Below are 21,272 nucleotides of genomic sequence, written 5' to 3' on the forward strand. Positions count from 1 at the left end.
TGCCAACAAAGCATCAACATTACTTGGCTTTGAAATGAAAAGTGGAGAAAGTCAGCAAACTTTCATATTAGCAAATAACTGCTCAATTGGCCTACAAAGCTGGAAAGAGAAGAGCAGAAACTCTTGTGAAATTGCTGAGCATATGGATGCAGACTAGGGCAGCTACAAACAAATACGGAAATACGGAAGCTGGAGTAATCCAAGACCCTGTTCCTGGTGCCCCCTTCTGCCACTCCCCACCACACACACATGCACTCCAGACCTGTCTCCGACTTAGGGTCCTTGGCAAGGGAGCCCAGCCGGCTGACCACGTTGACAACAAAATTTTTCTCCAGGGTGAAGTTGGTGTAACCAATACTCTCAGAGCTGTCTATGACGAACATGATATCCAGGGCACCACAGCGCTTCTCACAGTCTGGGGAGAGGGACAGAAGAAGGAAATCACAAAGGTCAGCAATGGTGCCAATGAGCCACTACAGCAGAAGAGACCATCTATGGGAAGATGGAGACATTTAGTATCAAACCAGTCATCCACAGGGTCTGTGGTGCTGCCTGCAGCTGACAGCAGAGGGATTTTACATGCATCTTTCTGTCAAGACACAGCAGAAAAGAAACCTTTTTAACCTATCTGTGTAATACACTATCCTGTCATCTACACTGTGAAACTTTATATCTGCAATGGCAGAGATACATTTGGGGACATAAGTCCAGCTTCCCCTTTGTGCCTCTGAGGGCAAAAAGGCAGCGTGTTTCCAGCTGGCCCCTTTCACCATCTATCGAGTTGTTGTCCCCCTGCCCAACAATGAGCTCTCAGCTCTTAAGAAAGGGAATAGTCCACTCACCACAGCACCCGCATGTCTCTCGCACATAGGTCATCACGTCGCAGTCCTGCCAGCAAAGGGGTGCAGGGTGAGTGCCTCCCTCCCTCCCAAAGGGAAAGGTTCCCCATTCCCTACCCACCTGGCCACCCTCTCTCCTTGGCTCCCGTGGGAAGCCACAGGCCACCCTGTCTCTGCTCATGGCAAGGTGGCTTCAGGCCAGCCCTGTGGCTCCCGCACCAAGCAGCAGTAGGACTTGGTGCCCTGCATTGTTCTCAGGCTGCACGTGACAAAACTGAGGCTGCCTAGGGTGGAAGAGCACCCGGGGGTGCAGAGATGCCCTACTTACCGTCAGGCCAGGATCTCCTGCTGGGCCGGGGGTCCCCTGTAGGAAGAGCACAAGGATTTCAGGCACAGTTTGGGGGAACTAGACATCAGCACCATCAAAAACTTGGCTTTGTGCAGATGTCAGCCATAGGAAGGGTAGGAAAGGCTCTCTTGGAGCCAGAAGACATCCCCTCCAGCAAGTCCTACTGTGGGGAGAGCTGCTGGGGTTCTCTGGGCTTTAGAGCTGCATGGGAGCAAGAGGAGAGGGGAAGGGAGGAGGGGGCTGGAGCAGATGCTCAGGAATGATGGCACGGTACTCTACCTCTGGGCCTGCCTCACCAGTTGGGCCTCGAGATCCAGGTTCACCTGCTGGGCCAGGATCACCCTGGGAGAGAAATGGAGAAAGGTTAAGTGTTCTCCTGGCGAGGCTGGTGATCGGGGCTCCTCCTGAGCCAGTTGTCAAGGCACAGCCCTGCTACCTATGGTCACCAGCCTGCCACTGCTGAGCTTGGAGACACGGGAACATCTCCAGCATGTGGCTGCATTGGTCAAGCAGGAGAGTGCCAAGTGTGCATGCCGGCAGCACACAGCACTGACACAGGACATGGCTCCTTGCTGCACATCTCAGGCAGCCACTGACCTCACACACCCAGGGCATGCATGAGCAGGTGTGCACTGGTGACACAGAGGTCTGCTTACCGGTTCCCCCTTCTCTCCTTTTGTCCCTTGAGCTCCTTTTGGTCCAAGTTCACCCCTTCCTCCCTGTTTGGAGAATGGAAAAACAGATGTATCAAGCACATATGGATGCACTCAGACAGAACAACTGCTGTGAACCCATCATAAACACGGGCCTGCCTGGCTCAGAGGAGCACCCTTTGAACCAGCAGCTCTGTACAGAGCAAATAAATGGTGTTTACACAGGCATTGACTGAAGAATAAGGAAGTTTTGAAAAACATATTTCACATTGTTTCCAGAGGAGACAAGCTTGGACGATACACCCAGGCGCTGCAGATGCAGGTCCTGCAGGAAGACAGTCTCCTCGGCCACGCACCCCAAGGGCTGGGAGGCAACTACTCAGCATTTGGGTCAGGACAAAAGAAATCAAATGCACTCACCTTGGGCCCTGGCTGACCCTTCTCACCCTTGTCACCCTGTGAGGGAAGAGGAATGGATGGGTCAGAAAGAACGAGCTTCACACTTACACCTGAGGTCTGTGATGAGAGGCACAAAGCTCAACAGTAGGCATAACACAGGAGTGGTGGTTGGGGTGGTGGGCACAGCCACCTCCATGTCACTGTGTCATTGGGGTCCCCAGTGCCCCTGATGCGAGGCTGAGGGATCTGTGGCCAGGTTCAACCCCTGTGGAGCAACGGAAGGATCTCCCTAACATGGGGGTCAGGACTGGGGACAAGGATGGGATGCTGAAACTGACACTGAAAAGCCACTTCCTCACTCCCCTTCACTTCACTTTCTTGTGGCCCTCATTTTTCTTCCTCCTTCCCCCTTCGCCCAGGCTGCTCAACTCTGATGTTATCCTCCATTGAAACAGGCTTCCTCCAACGCTGCTGCTGTGTGCCTGTCCTCATTGGATGAAGCATACATACCTGTGGTCCTCTGGGTCCAGGGTAGCTAAAGCCAGGCCTGCCTCTGTCACCCTTTGATTAAATAAAGAGAAAGATGTGTCAGAATTCAAACTTGAGCTACAAACCCTAGCAATGCTGGTGAGACCAGAGCCATTTTTATCCTCTCCCTGGGGAGAAACACCCCCAGGAGCCATCACTTCTGTGCTTGCTCCTGGAACAATGGGAACAGCTGTCCGGAGTGAGGGCATGGGGTCCTGGGGCGATGACACGCCTGGGGCAACCCTGAATCTGTGCAGGGTGAAGGATGCAATCAGAGCTGCAGCAAGACCTAAGCCTGGATCAAGACCTAAGTCACCGTCCACAGGGAGGCTCAGGATCAAGCCTTCCTGTTTCTGAGACACATACATAGGTCAGCAAATTTCTGCAGCAGAAACTGTCTTTAAAAAAAAATCCACACAAAGATGCTCTCCTTCAAATGCTGAGTTGCATTCAGGGACTTTACCTTTGGTCCTGGTGGTCCAGCGTCTCCTCTTGGGCCCAAGTCTCCAGGGTCCCCACGTGATCCCTGCAGGGCAGAGTTGGGGGGAGTGGGTGAGGACATTTCCTGCAGCTCCCTGCCTGCACCAGGGACCACCCTGGGGAAATGGCTGCTAAGGCAATGTGAGGTGACCTTCCCCAATCTTCCCCAGCTGTATGATCCTCTGTGGTGGGGTTATTATGGGGAGATCCTGAAGCGTTGCTCAGCTCAGCTCAGAAAGCAGGGGCTCCTGGGTCCTGCAGTTTCTCCTTGCCCCACTAAGGACTAGCTGGGGGCCCCTGTGCCAGTTTTTGAGCGTCCCTGAGGACAGGTCATGCAGGCATCCCTCAGTGGGATAATGCAGCCAGCTTATGTTGGCAGGGCCAGCTGTCACTGCAGAGGGAGGGCATGGTCACACGGATGCCCCAGGGTGACTTACCGTCTTCCCTGGCTCTCCCGCAACACCTGAAGGGCCTCGAGGTCCTGCCAGTCCTTGGTCTCCCTACAAAGCGAAGCAAGAAGCAAGGGGTGAGAACATGTAGGAGCAGGTACAGGCAGACCCCTCTGAGTGGTGCACCAGGTTTTGGCACCTCTGGAGACAGCGGTGTCCTGGCCTCCGATCTGCAGCTCTCACTGCACAGATAGCCCATCTTGCTCCTCTTGCCAGGGATGTGTGTGAGGAGCAAAGCCTGGCGAGCTGCCTTGGCTGGCAGCAGCACTCTCCCTCCCTCCTGGCTATCATGAACCCTTGCTCTGTGCTTACCCTTGCTCCTTTGCTTCCAACCTCACCAGGCAGGCCCCGAGGACCCTCTGGACCAGGATCTCCCTGTGAGGAAGATAAAGATATCCCTCATCAGGCATGTCTCCAGCTCTGTCTATGTGTGGCAGTCCTCTCTGGAGTGAGGAGGCATAACACTGTTCTCAGATCTGCTGCTTCTTGGCTCGAGAAGCAGTGTCAGGGCAGTGTGCTCTCTGAACATGACTCTTAGGCAGCTTTACTGCCCTTCATCCCCACTCGTCTCTGGATCAAGTCCTGGAAGTGGAGGCCATATATGCTGGTTTTGGGGGTGATTGTCACGGCTCCTTAAAGGCAGAGCAGCCAGCAGGCACAGCAGGAGCAGAGCCCACTGGTACCTTCAATTCCCAGTGCTGGCTTTGGGCATTCATGTCTGGGCAGTAGAGCATCAAGTGTGTCAGTCCTGTGCATATTGGGCTCATTTGCAATGGTCTGGGCAGTTGCTTTACTCACTCTTTCTCCCTTGGTCCCTGGACCACCTTTGCTACCCTTCGTCCCTGGATCTCCACGTCGACCCTTGGAAAACACAGAAAGGGATCACATAAACAGGATGCCAACATGGATTCCAGCTGAAGTGACACTTGCCTGCCCTGCCTTCTCTCTCCTGGCCCAAGAGACATCTCCTTGCCCCCTTAAAGAGTCTGTGCCTGGCAGCAGGGCAGCAGGGATGCCCATGATGGCACTGCTCGAGGGAGTCTTGCCTTTGGATTTTGGGAAGCCACATCCAGACTATTCTTTCAGAAGGGTGGTCGCCACAGTGACCACAAACACTCATGGTTCATTCCCTCAGGATTAAATACTCTGCTTTACTTCCAGCTCATCTGGCTTTCCTTCCCCCTCTGGATGTTGCACAAGGATTCAAGCTGTTCTACACCCTCTGGGCTCTGCCATGTGGAGCTGGTGGAGCTGTGCTGTTATGCTGTTTAAGCTCCTTGCCAGATAGAGACCACATGGTGCCAACTGCCAGGACAAACTCAGAGGTTATCTCCCCGTGTGCAGACTGGGATGAGCTCCTCACACTAGGGTTTATCAGGAGTGACAGACAAGGCCATCAGCATCTGCATGATGTTTGGGATGCAGAAAGCAGGGCAGGCAGGCTAAATGAGGTAGTTTTTCAGCCTCATGGCTCAGACATCACAGAAATAAGTTTCGGTTTCCTTTCCTGATGACCTGTCCAGCACTCATTCATGAACCTGGGTCAGGTTTCATGGCATGCCCATTTTCCAGGGAGCTATTCAGACACTTACAGGCTCTCCTTTGGGTCCAGGGGGTCCTGCTTCACCTTTTCTTCCTTTGATTCCAGCAGGTCCTTGAGCTCCAGGGTTGCCTGGAATTCCCTGGAAGAAAAAAAAAAAAAAAGGATTTGTCAGAAGAGAGGTCAAGGTGCACACCATAGCCTTTCTACCTGGGACAAGATGGGAAGAGGAGCACAGATGCAGAGCTAGAAAGGTAAATCCTTTTAACTCCTTGTGCTTTCCCTGTGCTGGTGACTACTTTGCAGAATCATCAGGGTGCACTTGTATTCAGGTCACAGATGCCCCATGACCAGCAGCTGCTGCTGCTGTTGCTCCATGCCACATGGAGTGGTCCCTAGGAGGACACAGGAGACATGTGAGTGCTGTGTGAACCTACCGGGCTCCCTTTTTCTCCTGGAGGTCCTGGGGGTCCGCTGCGACCAGGCCGACCAGGATCTCCCTGAAACAAGAGAGCAATGGTCATTGTCTACATTGTTAGCACATTGCTGTGCACTGCTGACATGCACCATCTGGAGCCTAAGGTGCAGGGCCAGCAAGGGTCTTCCCTTGGCTCCTGCATCTGGTGATGAGATCCAAAAGCCAGGCAGACAGAACCCATCTACCCCATGAGTATTGAAGGATTTAAGAGTAAAGAGAGGCAGTGGTATGTAGCCGTTGCCGCTGGTGGTCTTTGTCCATACTCTCCACTGGCCATTTGGAGTACTTGTACCTTTATGCCTTCATCTCCTCTTTCACCTTGGTCTCCTGCATCTCCTGGGTAGCCATCAGGGCCCTAGGGAGAGAAAGGACAAAGAACAATACATACAGGGACAACAATGTGCATTTTGCCTGCAGGACAAACCAACTCACTCGTAAAGTCATTCTCTAGAGACTGAAACTCAGTTTTTGCTTGCTGCTAGTGCTGATGAGGGGAGCAGCTGTTCCTCTGTATATGGAGAGGAAAGATTCCAGCTTTCCTGCCCATGGAAAGAAGGCACAAAAAATGCAGGCCTGGGGATCCCAGACCTGGGATCACATCATGCAATAGGTAGGAAAATCGGGCAGTAACCTCTTGTTAGTCGTATCTTTCTGCCTGTGGAACTAAAGCTGGGGCTGCACACTTGATGTGCTGAACGAAAGAGCAAAGCATCCCTACCTTGTCACCACGGTCTCCCTTGCAGCCTGGTGGTCCAATTCGACCCAGCTTGCCCTGGAGAAATAGCATTCAAAATAAAAAGACATAAAAGCTCTAAGTGTCTGCAGGGAAAACACAGCTTTTTCCTGTTAACAGTTACTAATTTTTACATCACTGGCTGACCATACCTGTGATCAGTTACAGAATAAATAGTAAGAGCATTCCTTAAGCAGGAGTGTTGCTGTCTGTGGTGTGCAGAAATAAGCGGAGAAGGAAAAAAGTCTGGGGGCTTTAGAAAGTCCTGAGTGTTGTCCCAGGCTCCCCCAGCAGATGTGTTAAGCTTCTGTCTTACAGCTTCAGCAGGCATGTTAGGAGTGGGGAGAACTGGTATGATCTCACAGATGTACTTGTTGAGGATGTAAGACAAAGTGCAGAGCAAAACCAGTGTGTGCTGGCCTGTGAGCAAAGCCAGCTGAAATTGGATAAATTTAGGCTATCCTGTTCTGGTACATTTGCATAGCATACAAATCGGGGGCAGGTCATATACCCCTGCACTCACCTGAGAGGGGACAGAGGATTTTGGGGATTTTGTTATGAGGTACTTGAATGTGGCTTTAATATTAAGAACAAACATTAGCAGAGAGAAAATTTCAGATTCCTTGAGGAACTGCCTTGAAAAGCAAATTTCTGCAAACATTTCTGTGCAAATGTCCTGTAGGGGTCACTAACACTCAAGATGAGCTATCTCACCCAGATCATCCTGCAACTGGAGGGCATCCTGGGTTATGTATCGAGTTCCTGCAGAGAGCTTTCTGACTAGGGGATAGCACTTCTGTGACCTGAATGAATGCATCTCCAGCTAGCTCAACTATTTCTACAGGACATGCAGAATAACGTGCAAATAAGTTTTGAGAAACCTCAGTCAAACTGGGATGGAAGGAGCCAAAAACCAAATTTGGGGGGTGAGAGAAAGGGAACAACCTGTGGGGACGAAGGGACATAAACAAATAAAACAACAGTAGTGATGTTACAGGGTGCACTCCATGCTGTTACCTTCTGCCCATCGGTGCCGTTCCTGCCTGCCAAACCAGCTGCTCCCTAGGATCAGGGGGAGAAAAGAGGGATCAGTGATCTGTTGACACACTCAAGGGTTTGTAGTTGGAACAACGTGCAAGTTAGAAAAGGTGCTCTCTTACCCTCCGTCCATCGGATCCAATCTCACCCTAGGGACAGAAGAGGACAGGAGTCAGCCACGCTTACTCACCACACCAGCCTGTGCTCACACAAGCCTTCCTTCCCTCCTTCAGGTGCACAAAGACTGTGGATCCTCTCCTTGTCTCTCCCTGTATTCCCAGAAGTGGAAGCCGGGATCCCTTTCTCCAGGGAGCTCCTCCCCTCAGTCTCCAGACCCTCTTCTTGTGCCAAGTGCGGTACTTCCCTGCCCTCACAAGAAGAGAGGTCTGCACCAGCTCAGGATCAACCTGTGCCTGAGCGAGGAATCACTGGGTGCAGCTGCTCCCTCCACGCTGGAAGCAGGCTACCCCACTTACCAAGCAGACGGTTTAGCATCACCATGTCACAGGACTCTGAGTGGTGCCTGAAATCCCTCCCTGTTTCTTCAGTTACATACAACAGAGGTCACTGTTACCCCATCACAGCTAAACTCTCCCTCTTTGCAGAAAAAGGTGCCCCCCAGTGCCCAGACATACCATGCAGGCTCTTCTTTCTCACCTTTTCTCCTTTCAGCCCTGGAACACCCTGGAGCAAGATAAAAGGGAAGAGGGAAGATGCTTTGTTTAGTACTGCTGAGCAGGAGCAAAGGCAGCAGGGCTGGAAGGCATGCTGGGCATCTCGGGGGGGAACGGGCAGGTGGAGGAGAAGAGCAGAGCTCTCTGCACCAGCCCAGACTGACACGTGCCTACCAACAGGCAGCAGAAGGATCCCAGTGCTGTTGATACTCTCCCGGGGTAAAGTCTAGCAATAATTCCTGGAGTCACATCAAATGCCAGAAGTAAAGCAGCCAGATTTACAGAGCCCCTTAAAGGAGGCCACAGTGGCATTCAAGCGCACAACTGAGGGGCTGGTTGGGGGGTGTTTTCTGCTTTCCCCAGGACAGGGGAATGCCGGGCAGCGACATAAAGGGAAGCAATGCTGAGCAGTGGGAAATTAGCCCGACTCACCCCCTGCTTTACCAAGAATACAATGAATGCAACCCGCTCAGCTTCTGGCTATATGATTCTTACCTTGGGACCAGGGTATCCGATCGGACCTTCAATACCTGGGTCACCCTTAAGGAAAGAAGAGACCAAGTGTTACCTCAAGCAAGGCAGAGATGCAACCCCAGCTGGCACCAGGATGGCACTTACTGCAACGGAGGGGTAGTTTTACAACTCACCTGCTGTCCCTTCATACCAGGGGAGCCTGGTTCACCCATGCTCCCCTTTGCACCCTAAGGAAAAAACAAACCACAGGTAAGGACTTGGTTATTACTGGGAGAAAAAGTCATTTTCTGGTAGCATCAGGTTCCTACCGAACTGGGGACAGGTGTATGGGGGTAGGAACACACAGCCTGGCTCCATAGAGCTTGGAGGTCTGTTGGTTTGTGGGTAGAGTGAGACCCTGCATACAAGAGGGCTCTGCTGTGGGCAGTGGCAGAACTGGAAACAACTTCTGCCTTGCTCTTTTTGTCCCTGCACAGCTTCTCAGGTGCTGAATGTCCTTGCCCAACGGCTGATGCTTGGATGCCTCTTTGTACACATAAGTCCCTTAGCCTTGGCATGGACATGAGGAGACACTGGTGCTGGGTGTGTGCTCCTTTCAGCAAGGCCCTGCAGTCTGCCCAGGGCCAAGTCAGATGCTGGGCAACTATTTCCCATGTGGGAGCTCTATCTGAGGCCTGAGACCTGTCTGTGTTCACTTGAGGTGAGATCTAAGGGGCTCTGCAGTATCTGCAATGGTCACTGGTATTATTCTTCCAATAGGTTAGAGTAACCTACCTTCTGCCCTCGGGATCCCTTGAGACCAGGAGGACCTGTGATCTCCAGGCAGCTCATCTTGTAGCACTGAAATACATCAAAATAAACACAAAGTGTAGCCACTGTGCTGCAGCATGCCTTCTGCTGCACGTTCTCAGCCAGCCTCCACACAGAGCATGCACTCTCCAAGCCTCTCCCCCTGACTGCAGCAGTAAAGCCACCACAGGCTCCAGATGGGTCAGAGCTGAGGCAGCAAAAAGCACATTGAAAAATTCTGCCCACATGTTAGAAGTTGCCACAAGCACATTCATTTTGGCTCTGGATCCAAGCTCAAAGAACAAGACTTGCTAAGTGTCAGCCATGGTGTTGTGGCTTGCTCTTCTGGGGCTACCAGGGTGCATGCATGCCCTTGGGAGCACTACTCTGCACACTCCTCTCCTGTCCACATGGCTGGGCAGGAACTCTGGCTTACAGAACACCTATAAAACATGCCTTCAAATACACCATAATGAAATGAGTCTCTTCAATAGACTTGTATTCATTGCCATGAGGGAAATCACAGGTAAGGGGAAGGCAGAAGGTGAACAGTCCAGCATGCTGTTTCAACTGCTGGGTAAAGGGATGGGTCCCCATGCTCCACACCAGTCCCCAAGTGGGCAGAGCCCCATTCCATGCAGCTCAGTGCAAAACCAGGCCCGCTCCTTCAGGGTACAAGCTGGTCTTCGTTAGCAAGCAAGGCAACTAAAACTTGGAAATGGAATGCAGATGCTGCTTACTCACATCAGCATAGGCTTCATGTTTCTGTAAAGGAGAAAACAAGATGAACAGAATCAGTTAAGGCAGTCAGCTCTGAGAGAACAACTGCATCAAACCCTTGGCACGGTGTGTGACGGTTGATGGTAGGGGAAAGGAGGTGATTACAATCCTATAGCTTTAAACATAACCTGAGTAGAATGCCCTATTGATAGTGCCTCATAGATGGGGCCCCAGGGACCACTCCAGCAGTGGGCAAGAGGCTCAGGGAGCCTCACAGGTCCCAGTGCTGCCCCTTCCTCCATGTGCCCCCAGGTGGGGCACGGGTCTGGCTTGAGCAGCAGCCAGGACTTGGATGGATCCTGCCTAGGGGAGCAGAGACACAAAATAGGGGCCCTGGTTAGGCACCTAGCCAGAGAAAACATATATGCTCAAGACCCCATCTGACCCCTTGGAGTTGAAAGGACATAAAAAAAGGAAGAAAAGCAAAATGATTTTCCCTGGTGGAGGAGCTCTCTAGAGCCTCACCATGAGGTGACCCACCCCACCGACACCTCCACTCTTGTCATCCCTCTCTGGTGGATCCCCCATTACATTCTGCTCCTTGGGCAGCACAGGTCAGTGTTCCTCACCATCGCTTTGATTATCCTCTCAATAGTGTTCTCGTCGATGTTCAGGGCGTTTTTCTGTGTGATGCTGTAGTTGCTGCGGTACAGGTCATGCGGCGGGCTGGCAATCTCCCGCAGTCCCTGCTCATAGACATTCTCACTGGGGGCCACGACAAAGAGCTTGATCCCCATGTCTCGCGCCCTCTCAGCTTGCATCTTCATTCCCCCACAGGGACTGCCAGTGACGTGGCCATCAGTGATGACTACCGCAAACTTCACATCACGGGCCGTCTGGCTCTGGAACTGCTGTGTCATGTTGGAGATAGCACAGTCCGTGAAGGTGCCCCGGCCAAGGTACTGAATAGCACGCAGCTTGGTGAGGTATATGTCTTTGCTTCTTGTTAAAGGGCTGTAAATCTCCACCACATCTGAGTAATGAAGTCCTCCAAACATCCAAGTGATGGAGACTTGGTTCTGGTAGACCTCATTCTCCAGTTTTTCAATGAACAGAGGGATGAACTGCTTTATTTGATCCACAAGGCTCTGGATTGGCACAGTCTGCAGAGCAATACTCTCTGAGGTGTCAATGATGAAGTACACACTGATGGGGCAGTCTGTCTTTTCTGCACGGAGACAATTTTTCAGAATTTGTCACAGCAGTTCATGTAATGCTACACCCCCTTCATTATCCCCCAGAAAGCTGGACTGAGGAGATCAGAGCAAATAGAGTTGTGAAGAGAGCAAACAACAGCACAAGGCATGAGGTTCAGCTTCCTTCAAGGGTGTTGCAGCTCTAATCAGGAGTTATTTCTACCTAGACTGGAGGAAATGAGGACACTGAGGACTAAATGCCAGCTTTGAACTAAGAAGAGCAGGGACATGACTTTTGCTCTCCTGGACTATAGATGAATGCCCTGCTCGCTAAGTTGCTGGTTGCTCTCTTTGGTTTAAAAACATTTTCAAAAGGATTATAGTGAGATATATAAGTGAGATACAGGAAAAAGCACAAGTCCCATCTACCGCTACCAGTATCTGTGTTCAGGTCAGAAGACTCCAATGTCAAGGACTTCAGATCTGCTCATTAATTAATCAATCTTGAAAACATTGTCTTTTTATTATTTTTTTTGGGGGGGGGAGGGGGGGGAATGTCTGTCTGGTTGCCTAAATCATCTCTTCCACATTGCAACTAGGAAGTGCTAAAATTGTAAAATTCAAAATGGGCTGTTTTCTGACATTAGAGATGTATCTGAGTTCTGAAGACTCATCGGTATTTAGAACTGCATCAGCTGGGAGAAGCCACCACTGGCAGAGCTCAGCTCTTCTACTCCTCTGCACTGCACTTGAGATCAGAAATGGGAGTTTCAGTGCAGGACAGTGTTCCCTACAGAAAGACAGATGACTGCTCCAGGGTGCTGCCCAGGAGTGCAAAAGGGGCAGGAGAAGTGTAACGTGCCAATGTCAATTCCTTGTGAGCAGGATCTGCAGCTAAGCATGGGCGTTGCTTTAAGATTGCTGCCTACAAAGGAGATGGACACCCAATTTATTCAGTTAATACCTGTACAGGAGGCAACAGGCTCCTCATCCAACTGAGCATGGAGAGAAACTAGAGTCAAACAAAGAAGAGTAGAAAAAAAGGCTTGTCGGAACATCTCAGCAGTTCCTCTGGGTGTTCAGATGCCTGCAGAAAAACACAAGTAACATGTTAAAGGCAATATATCATCTCCTAGCTCTGACAGGAAAACATACCAAAAGGGTACAAAAACTCTCACTTTGAACCCACGGACAAAGGAGTGAATAAACAAGCATTAGAAGGAAAACACAGCGTCAGCATTCAACGCATCACTGGACCTCTGAAGTCCAACTGCACATGGGAATACGTTGTTTATTTTGTAGGGTTACAATAAGCTAAGCAGCAGAAAAGTTGGAGATCTAGTCTGAAAAGTTCTTGGGAACGTATATAGGTGTTCAGAGGAGCCAAGGGTTTGAAATGATATTCACAGAGAAAATCCAAGTGACAGTTATTGACAGTAAGGAACACGGAGGAACAGTCAATGCTCAGTTTTATGTCTAGAGGACAATTGTACTAATTAGCATGTCAGCTTCACAGTACATGGACCAGGTACTTCCATACCTACTTTTCTGCTTGGTGGTCAGCCCAACACCAGACAAAAAGGTCTATTTGTGACCTCTGTTATGAAAAGAAGGCCTCAGTCCAGTCCAGACAGAAAGCTTTTTCCTTAAAAGATTTTTTTTTTTTTTTTTTCTGGGGGTAGCTCTTTGGAAAGGTCCAAGGCTTGAACAGCTGCCCAGTGCATTCATCCTCCCTGCGTGGAGCTCTGCTGACAGTTCAGGCAAGGTCAGGGAGGGCAGGTTACCAATGCAGCTTTGCTGCTGACTTAGTTGCATGGAAAACAGAATTACCTGATGACTACAGTTAGCTCAGCTCCCCCAGCATTTCCTTAGCTCTCTCCATGTGGCTAGTCAGCAGTTATTCTCTGGATGGACACACTCCATCCTAGTTTACACTGAAAGCTGCAGCACATCACAGAATTCTGCAAACTCGTTTATGCTGGAAAGACTAGTTACTGTCAGTGCCACCAGTATCCTTACAACACAGACAGCCTTGCTCCCTGCTAAGGCTTGTGCTAAGGCTTATGCTAACAAGCCTGCAAGAGCCATTGCTGAGGCTGGATTTTAGACTGGGGAAGAAGACGCTTCCATGCTCTTTGGAGAGCTCTTGGAGAGGGGACAAGAGGTACATAGATACAAAAGCTTCAAGTAGTACCAACTTGAGGTGCTTCACAGACATAGATAAGAAAAACCCTCTGATGGTAAGGGACCTCTCATGTGCCTCCAGCTTAGCACCTAAATGTCTCTGTCAATAATTTTGGCCACGTGTCCTTTTCTTTTCCCTCAAGAGAGGTTACAAAGCTGTTTCCAAAGAGACCCAACTGTGGCCTCATAAAGTCCACCTTTAGGTTAGCATAGCTTGATTTTCATTGTGCTGCATGGACAGAAAAGGTATTGTAAGGATAAAATACTTTAATGATAAGGGGGTATTTTAGTTAAGATCAAGTTTTCTCTCTTTAACTTTACTACAGGCCTTCCCCATCTTGTTCGTTCCCCACAAAGCACAGCTTCAGGAGGTCCTGATCTCTTGGAAGACATGACATGCCTTCAGACAGCACCATTTTAGAGCCAGTCTTTAGTGACTACTCAGGAAGCTGGAGACGACAGCTTTTGGAGAGGCTGGGAGTACTGGAGGCTTTGGCCAAGTGTCTGACTCACGGATCACAGCATCCCGGGTTTAACCACCTCCCTTCCTCCTGCCATGTGTGCGTGGGTGAGAAAGGCTTCGTGCAGAAGAGCTGCTCTCCAGGCAGGACCACATAGCTGGAGGGTGCAGCTAAATCGTGTGGACAGCCAGGCCTAGCTCTGGCACAGGCCTGCCTGTGCTCACAGCCCTTGGGACTTTGGACTGCATCCATGAAGCACTGTAGCCTTTGCCTCTACACAGAGATGTGAGGCAGAAGAACAGTAGCTCAAAACACCAGGCACACTTCACTCCTTTGTCGTCCTATAGCACACAGTCTCCTTTATTCCACTCCATCGCGTGCAGGCTCCTTCTTAGAGATCACAGCCCTTCACCTGCGGCACGCGCTGCCCTGCCCAGCACCCTGGTGCTTCCAGCCACCCGTGGCTCCCCTTCTTGCCTTGCCCATATGAGGGACAGGCACAGCTCAGCGCAGCTCCCCCAGCAGTGCCAGCTGCTGTGTGTGAGCAGGGGACAGGAGCTGTGGCATGCTCCATCCTTCCCCACCCGGTGATCCCATTAACAGTGACTGGGGGCATGGGGGGCAAGGCTGCTACAGCCTCTCTCCTCATCTGAGGGGTCTCCAGACCTGGGGTAGGCAATGCTGCTTATTCTGTCCTCCTGAGTGTTATCAGGACGGTTCTACTGCAAATCTCGTAATGTTTGACATTTTCCTCAAAGCCCCACCTCCTGTTGTGAAATGCTCAAATGGGAATCTCAGATTTCCCATTCTCTTGATGTTGAAGAAACTTTTTGAACATTGGAAAAAAAATGATAGTGCAGATTGGGAGCTCCTTATGTCTGAATACTTGGTTCTGGCCATGTTCTTCCTCCTTGACTTCCTTTCTCTCTCCGCCAGAGTAGGACCACTACATTGTAGGAGCAAGTCCTTACAAGGATTTATCTTGAAATCTTCTTCTGGCAGTATTTGTATTGTTAAGTGATGCATCATTTTCCCCAAGAGAAAGAAAAACCTTAAAGCAATGGTTTAATATTGCTTAAACCATTGCTTAAATCTTAAGCAATGGTTTGGGGTCATCTGAACAGATTTTGAGGGCATTAGGCTGTGCTGCACCATCCTCCCTGCATCAGGGGCTGTGCTCCTACCTGTTACCTCAGGTGCTCAGCAGAAACAAACAAGGCCTTTGCTGCTCCCACATTCAGACCCTAGGAGACGTGGCTGTTACCCAGATCATTGCAAAAATATATGGAGTTATTTAGATAAAGCCCTGCAAGAATTGTGGTCTTGCATGAGGTCTTGATTTCTCTACTTGTGGGTTCCTCTTCTGACCCTGAATAACTGAATCAAATGCAACATTACAGCAAACAAATGACTTGCAATGACTTTTGAGTGTGCAAATTACTTTTCGCTTAGTTGAATGCCCACAACAGATTGTCAGACAGATCAGATTTGAAAGCTCTATAAAGGCCACCTCATGTATCTGGCAGATCTATGGTCTGTCTTCTACACATTAAAATTTCTGAAGTTCCTCTTGGTGCATGGTGTATTTGTCCTTCAAAACCACAACACCTATTATAGATGAGCATTTTTTCCCCATATTTACATGAATTTTATTGTTCCACTCTCTAAGCTAACTCTGTCTCTCTGCAAGGAGCTGGTTTATGGACACAAAAAGTGTTTTTCTCTCAAGAAAGGAAGAATTGTATTAATTATGTCATATGCAGAATTAAGTTTGAAAATGAACTTCTGCTTTTCTTTCATGGCCATGATCAGCGGGCCATGCCCATGGTGTTATCCATATGTGCCACGTGCAGGCAGCATTTTGCTCCTCTCGGATATTTGCCAAGTAAAATAAAACCAGTAGAAATGCATCTCATTTGGAATAAACACATTTGTCACAGTGTCCACTCAAATGAGTCCCACAGATTTAGTCTCTGGTCTGCCATCCACTAGGAAGACTTCCCCATGACTGCAGGTAGTCTAAGCTCTTTTAAAGCTCTCCTACTGCAATTACAGCAGGACACATACAAGAGAAAGCACGCAGAGAGGAGGCCAGAGCGATAGGAAGGCTGGGAGGAGGCAGCCTCCAGCCGGCTGTAAGAGCAGGCTCCTCTGCAGGACCGTCTTGGTGATTGCAGCCGCACCCGCAGCCACGACTGAACTGCTGGAGCTCCAGCTCTTGTGACCAGAACTGAGCACACACCCCAATTTACAGCGCTTGTGCAGATCCCCAACACCACAAACAGCCCCTTAGGCAGCGGACCCAGGAACCAAGCGCAACAACTAGCTTGGGAGTAACTAATGTTCTCCCTCAGAACAGAGAGGAGCTTGTGCTGATGAAAACCACCATAACCGGGAGACACAGATCACAGGTTAGTCTAATCTGGAATCTGTATCTTTATTTCTGAATATCCAAAAATCGAGGAGTCGTATCGCAGATCAGTTGCTCTGCTTCACAGCTGCAGAAAAATACCATGCTGCTACCACTGCAGTCGCTTCACTCAGTTGTAGTTGGTGATTTCAACTGAATTGTCCCAGGGAAAAAAATCAGTTCTACAGGTCCCTATAGAGGGATTTGCTAGACCTCCGGCCCTGGCAGCTGAGAGTCTGTGGCCCACAAGACCTGTACCTCAAATAAACTCCTGAGCTTGGAAAAGCGCCCGACATATCCCAAAGTTGAAAGCCACACGGAAATAAGAATTGTTTTACAGCAGGTACTGTCTAAACACAATGTGCCTGAAATTAGTAGCTTGTTGGAGAGTCCCTGGGCAGCAGCAATGGCTGTGCAACCCAAAAGGGCATGGGCTGGGATTTCAGAAGCTCCAGTTTGCAGCTGGAAAACCGTCAGTACCCATGCAAGCGCTATAAAAGGAGAGGAAAATCCTGCCTACCTGGAAAACGGGTTCATCAAAATTTCTCCAAAAAGCCTCAGAAGTGTCAGGAAAAGGACTCCGTGGAACTGCTTGTATCAAGAAGGCTTCTGCATCCCTGGTGGGGAGGGGTTGCTCCCTGGTTTTGGGTGTCCGGGGTGTGTATGGTGAGGGGAGCAGAGAGGAGCAGCTGGGAGCAGCTGAGCCTCCTCCAGCCGAGTTCCTCTATTCCCTCTCGGGCAGGAATCTGCCTTCTATATTTCTCCGCCTTCTAAACTGTGTCAGGCAGCCCCTCGCTTGCAGTAGCTACAGATATCCACAGAGAGTCACTGTGGGTCTACCAACACCCCAGGACGGCCTCCTCCACCAATGTGCTGCTGGGGTGGGGTGAGGCCGTTTATGTTTGGAGCTGAAGGAATTTTTTAAAACAAGCTGGAAGAGTCTCATTTTTCCATGATGAGAGTCCCCTTTTCGTGGCTGGCATTGCTGCCCCACATACTTATGCCATCAAATAGTGTTCCTCTTTTTTTCCCCTTCCTCCTCCTCTTCCCATCCTAGTAACGTGTCCTGAGTGGAACAAATAAAACAAGAACATTTCAAAAAAAAGTAACTTGCATCTTACCCTGTGCAAATAGCCAAGACTTACCTAGAGACATCCAAGTCTCCAGGCCTGCATATTGCTTCTTTCTATTCATCTTTTTTTTAGCTCTGCTAAATGAAAGATGGGGGAAATATCCAAAGACAACAGGGTGAACAGTAAGGACTTCAAGGAACATGACACATTATCCTCTGAACCATGATTTCTGTCTTCAAACTTTGAGCAACGTGAACCCACAATGGGGAAACCAAAGCTAACTCTCACTTAACTCTACTCCCATGTAGTGACAGAAGTGAAAGACTTGTCTCAGGAGATCTCAGAGCAAGCTGCTAACCCACTAGTCCTGATCCACAGGAACAAGTTGCTCAGGCAACTTGATTGTGTTTGTGGAAAATATCTGAACAGTCAATTGAAAATAATAAACCCGATTCTGTGTAGCTGCTTGTGCTTATAAGGGTACATTTCTGGAGTATCTCCTGTGTCAGCATCTTCATCAGGAAGACTCAAGCAATGCCTATAGGAACCACAGCCATAAGCGAGAATTTTGCATGCCACTTTCCCTGTTTGTCTCAAAGCAACTTGACACAAGCAGGAATCATTCTGGAACAAAGAGATGCTGAAGAATAAGCTTACCTGAGAAAAAAAGACATTTCTTACAGATTTCTTACAGATTCACCAAAGAAGGATTTCATGGGGTCATCCCATTCCAGGGAGCCTGCTGCAGCTCCAGATAGGAGGGCCAATTTCCCCGTTGAGCATCTTCAGTGAAGAGCAGGGTTCCAGCTTCTGTTAACAGTGGTTAACTGAATAGCACAGGAGGTGTCCAAGCAAAGCATTCACCTTGCAGTAATCCAGCACACATTGTGTATGAGGCCATTTCTTTTCCTCATTTTGCTGCTGTGTCCAAGCTCTGTTGTGTCTGCAAGTACCAATCAATGGCTTATCCATGAAATAATCCTAAGAATTAGAGTTAATCCTTCAAATCCTAGAAATATGTCTATTTCTAGGTGTATCTGTCCCTGCAGAAGCTCTTTCTTCAGCAAGAATGCCCAAAGTCCAAAAAGGAGGAGGGCACAGGCCCAGACCTCCATACTTCCCTCTTATTCCTCACTGACTTATGGACATTGACTTCTGTGTGTAGTTCCTTGACCAAAGGACCTATTGATTTTTGACTTTCTTTGTAGAATTCTTGAACTTTTTAATGTCAAACCAAAACCTTCTTCTTCAGCTTGACATGATACAATTGTTCCCATGAGTATTCTTTTATATCTTACAAAACTGCCTCCTATTGCATCCTTTTCAAAAAAAAAGGCTCATTTGGGTCTTTCTCACCTACCTAGGTATCCATTTTGATTATTTTTGTAGGACTATTATCTTCACACCTATGGCATGGCTGGCCATATCTAGTCAGTACATGTATTATGATATGGTGTTCTAACATACAAGAACAATGAAGGTTTCGTATGTCTTGTTTACACAGAAACTCAGAAAAAAATAACCTCAAAACAAAACACTTTTTATTTTTATTTTTATTTTTTCTGGATTTGTTGGGCTTTTTACAATCTTCTTTTACAACTAGCTGCATTAAATGCCCAAGCTAGTTCTCTGTCATTGAGTTTTTGTTCTTCTGAATGGCATTACAATGTAGGAAGCACTAGATAAAAAAGGACATGGAGCAGTAACTTTGAGACAATATCAACATTGTTTTTCTATAATCTTGCTTTTTTTGAAAGGGAAATCAAGAAGGGCAAAGACTTTTCTTTCTGTGCTCACTGATCCTCTTTTATACATAGTGCTTGCTTCTGCATGGAGGTCTGTCCAGGCGAAGAATCACTCCCCTTCACTCAGGAGAACCTCATCCACTATCTCTACCTTTTCTGTGGCTTCTCTTCCTAATCCTCAAAGATCGTGTCTCAGGATTTTTTATTTTTATTTTTTTCTCCTTACAGTGGAATTGCAAATTCCACTGAAATATATATATATATATATATATATATATATATATTTCATTCACAGAATATTCATGGATGTGGATTAGTTGCTCATCCCCTATATATCTGACAGATACTATTATTGTTGCTCACAGTGAATGCTGTATACTGAACAGACATTTAGCATTCAAACATATTTAAAATGGAGGGACAGGAAATGTGAGAAGATGAAGACCAGAAAGAGAAGAAGAAAACTGATTGATTTTCTGCTCTCCTCTGTGACTACACAGAGTTTGAAGTAAAGGAGTCAGTCAGACACAGATGGCTATTTTTTCATTTACATCCCCTTGTATCACCAACCATGGGGCTTGTCGACCCCCATGGCCACACTCCCACACTTGTAGGCCTAAATGTGATACATGTGTATAGTTGTTATTTTCCAAACTGTGTAGCTGCTTATTTTTTTACATCTGAGTTGTAGCCCCCAATAAAATGCAGACTTTTAGTTTTAAACCACATACATCCGAAACAACTTTATGTGACTGGTGTGGTTCTCTGAAAAATAGCTACTGTAGTTCCTTTGTGCCCTGACTGTCTGCAACTTCATGTGTTTCTGAGGTTATATACTGGTCTCCAAGAGTCTTGTTTTCTAAATACATTAAGAAGACCAAAAATGAGTCCAAGATTTTTAAGTTCTTAGTGAAAAAAATGAACATTAGTTTTCAAATGTTTGTAATTATGCAGTTGATAATCTCAGCATTTTAACTGACTACAAACCAGACAGTGGAATTTTTGCCCTTTTATAGCTTGCATTTTCTGAAAAATCTTGTTTCCTAATTCAATTTGTACATGCACAGGTCATGTGTTTGTATGCCTTGCCCAAACAGGTAAAACCTTGTTCTTCTGAGGTCTGGGGTTGTAATTCTGATGTTTGCCTTGCTCTCTTCCTTCATGATCTTAAGTTCTACAGTCTTGCAGACCCTGCAGACAAGGCTGCCTCCAGCCTTCACATCCTCATCCAGTTCTTCCCTGTGTTTGAGTAGCAGGTCCAACAGAGTATCTCCCGTCAGTTCGTTGACAACCTCCATCTCCAAATTGCCTTTGAACAATTGAAGAAACCTCTTGTAATGGTTATGCCCAGCCACATTGCCCTCCCAGCAGATACTGATGTGATTAAATTCAGTCTTGAGTACCTGGGCCTGTGTCTGTAAGGATTCCTCCAGGTTCCTAAAGAAAGCTTCATCCTCCTATTCTTCTGCAGCAGACACCTTTTACACCATCACCATTTACAGGCACTGCTGTGCCTGCTTCATGGCCCAGTCAGCAATGACCTAACACACTCATGCATCTGTAAAAAGGGTACAAACCTGAGCAAGAGCCCCCACTGTTCTTGCTTGTCTTGAATTGTGGTAAAATGAGACACAAAGGACAATCTTTTCCAAGGAAAAGCAAACGTTCATTTGACTCTGTATTCTATCAGCATTTCCTGGGATTTAAGCCATTAAAGCAACTGCTCCAGGATGTTTAGAAAGTCATCATGAACATAAAAGTGCAATCTGAGGCTTTGCATACTTTTTCCTATTTTAATATTCTGGTGTTATCTTTTAAGTCCCCTATGCTATTGCACTTCTTATTTACTTAACACCCCATTTTTATACACAGCATTTGTGTCCCCATAAATTTTTGTTTACTAGCACATAAAGAAGTACTGTTTGGAGTTTCTAGAAACTTGTTTTAAACAGCTTTGAGGATTTCCCAACCTACATCATTATTGAAGCCTTGCCAGGTGCAGACCCAGGTCTATGACCATGTATTTATCCATTGGAGCTCAAGATCCCGATAGGATGATA

The 21,272-nt window shown here is 48.2% G+C and overlaps 1 protein-coding gene across 2 annotated transcripts in view; it reads right to left on the reverse strand.

Moving 5' to 3' along the window:
• COL6A2 (collagen type VI alpha 2 chain) overlaps positions 1-17,136 on the reverse strand; it is a 28,746-nt gene extending 11,610 nt beyond the window's left edge. Inside the window, exons 1-25 of one of the 2 annotated variants that reach the window (XM_035331059.1) lie at positions 16,915-17,133; positions 12,304-12,426; positions 10,773-11,371; positions 10,168-10,188; positions 9,409-9,474; positions 8,808-8,861; positions 8,656-8,700; positions 8,144-8,170; positions 7,609-7,635; positions 7,466-7,510; positions 6,434-6,487; positions 6,008-6,070; positions 5,675-5,737; positions 5,290-5,379; positions 4,496-4,558; positions 4,010-4,072; positions 3,686-3,748; positions 3,232-3,294; positions 2,751-2,801; positions 2,262-2,297; positions 1,845-1,907; positions 1,468-1,530; positions 1,168-1,203; positions 843-888; positions 263-415 (exon numbers count right to left, since the gene is read on the reverse strand). In XM_035331059.1, the coding sequence (XP_035186950.1) occupies positions 263-415; positions 843-888; positions 1,168-1,203; positions 1,468-1,530; positions 1,845-1,907; positions 2,262-2,297; positions 2,751-2,801; positions 3,232-3,294; positions 3,686-3,748; positions 4,010-4,072; positions 4,496-4,558; positions 5,290-5,379; positions 5,675-5,737; positions 6,008-6,070; positions 6,434-6,487; positions 7,466-7,510; positions 7,609-7,635; positions 8,144-8,170; positions 8,656-8,700; positions 8,808-8,861; positions 9,409-9,474; positions 10,168-10,188; positions 10,773-11,371; positions 12,304-12,397 (1,948 nt within the window). In that variant the 5' untranslated portion in view covers positions 12,398-12,426; positions 16,915-17,133. Of the gene's footprint in view, positions 1-262; positions 416-842; positions 889-1,167; positions 1,204-1,467; positions 1,531-1,844; positions 1,908-2,261; positions 2,298-2,750; positions 2,802-3,231; positions 3,295-3,685; positions 3,749-4,009; positions 4,073-4,495; positions 4,559-5,289; positions 5,380-5,674; positions 5,738-6,007; positions 6,071-6,433; positions 6,488-7,465; positions 7,511-7,608; positions 7,636-8,143; positions 8,171-8,655; positions 8,701-8,807; positions 8,862-9,408; positions 9,475-10,167; positions 10,189-10,772; positions 11,372-12,303; positions 12,427-16,914 lie in introns of both variants that reach the window. The other variant, XM_035331060.1, reaches the window with a different exon arrangement.
• Between the last annotated feature and the right edge of the window lie 4,136 nt (positions 17,137-21,272).

The sequence above is a fragment of the Oxyura jamaicensis genome, chromosome 7 (assembly GCF_011077185.1).
Source record: "Oxyura jamaicensis isolate SHBP4307 breed ruddy duck chromosome 7, BPBGC_Ojam_1.0, whole genome shotgun sequence".
Taxonomy (NCBI): Eukaryota; Metazoa; Chordata; class Aves; order Anseriformes; family Anatidae; genus Oxyura; species Oxyura jamaicensis.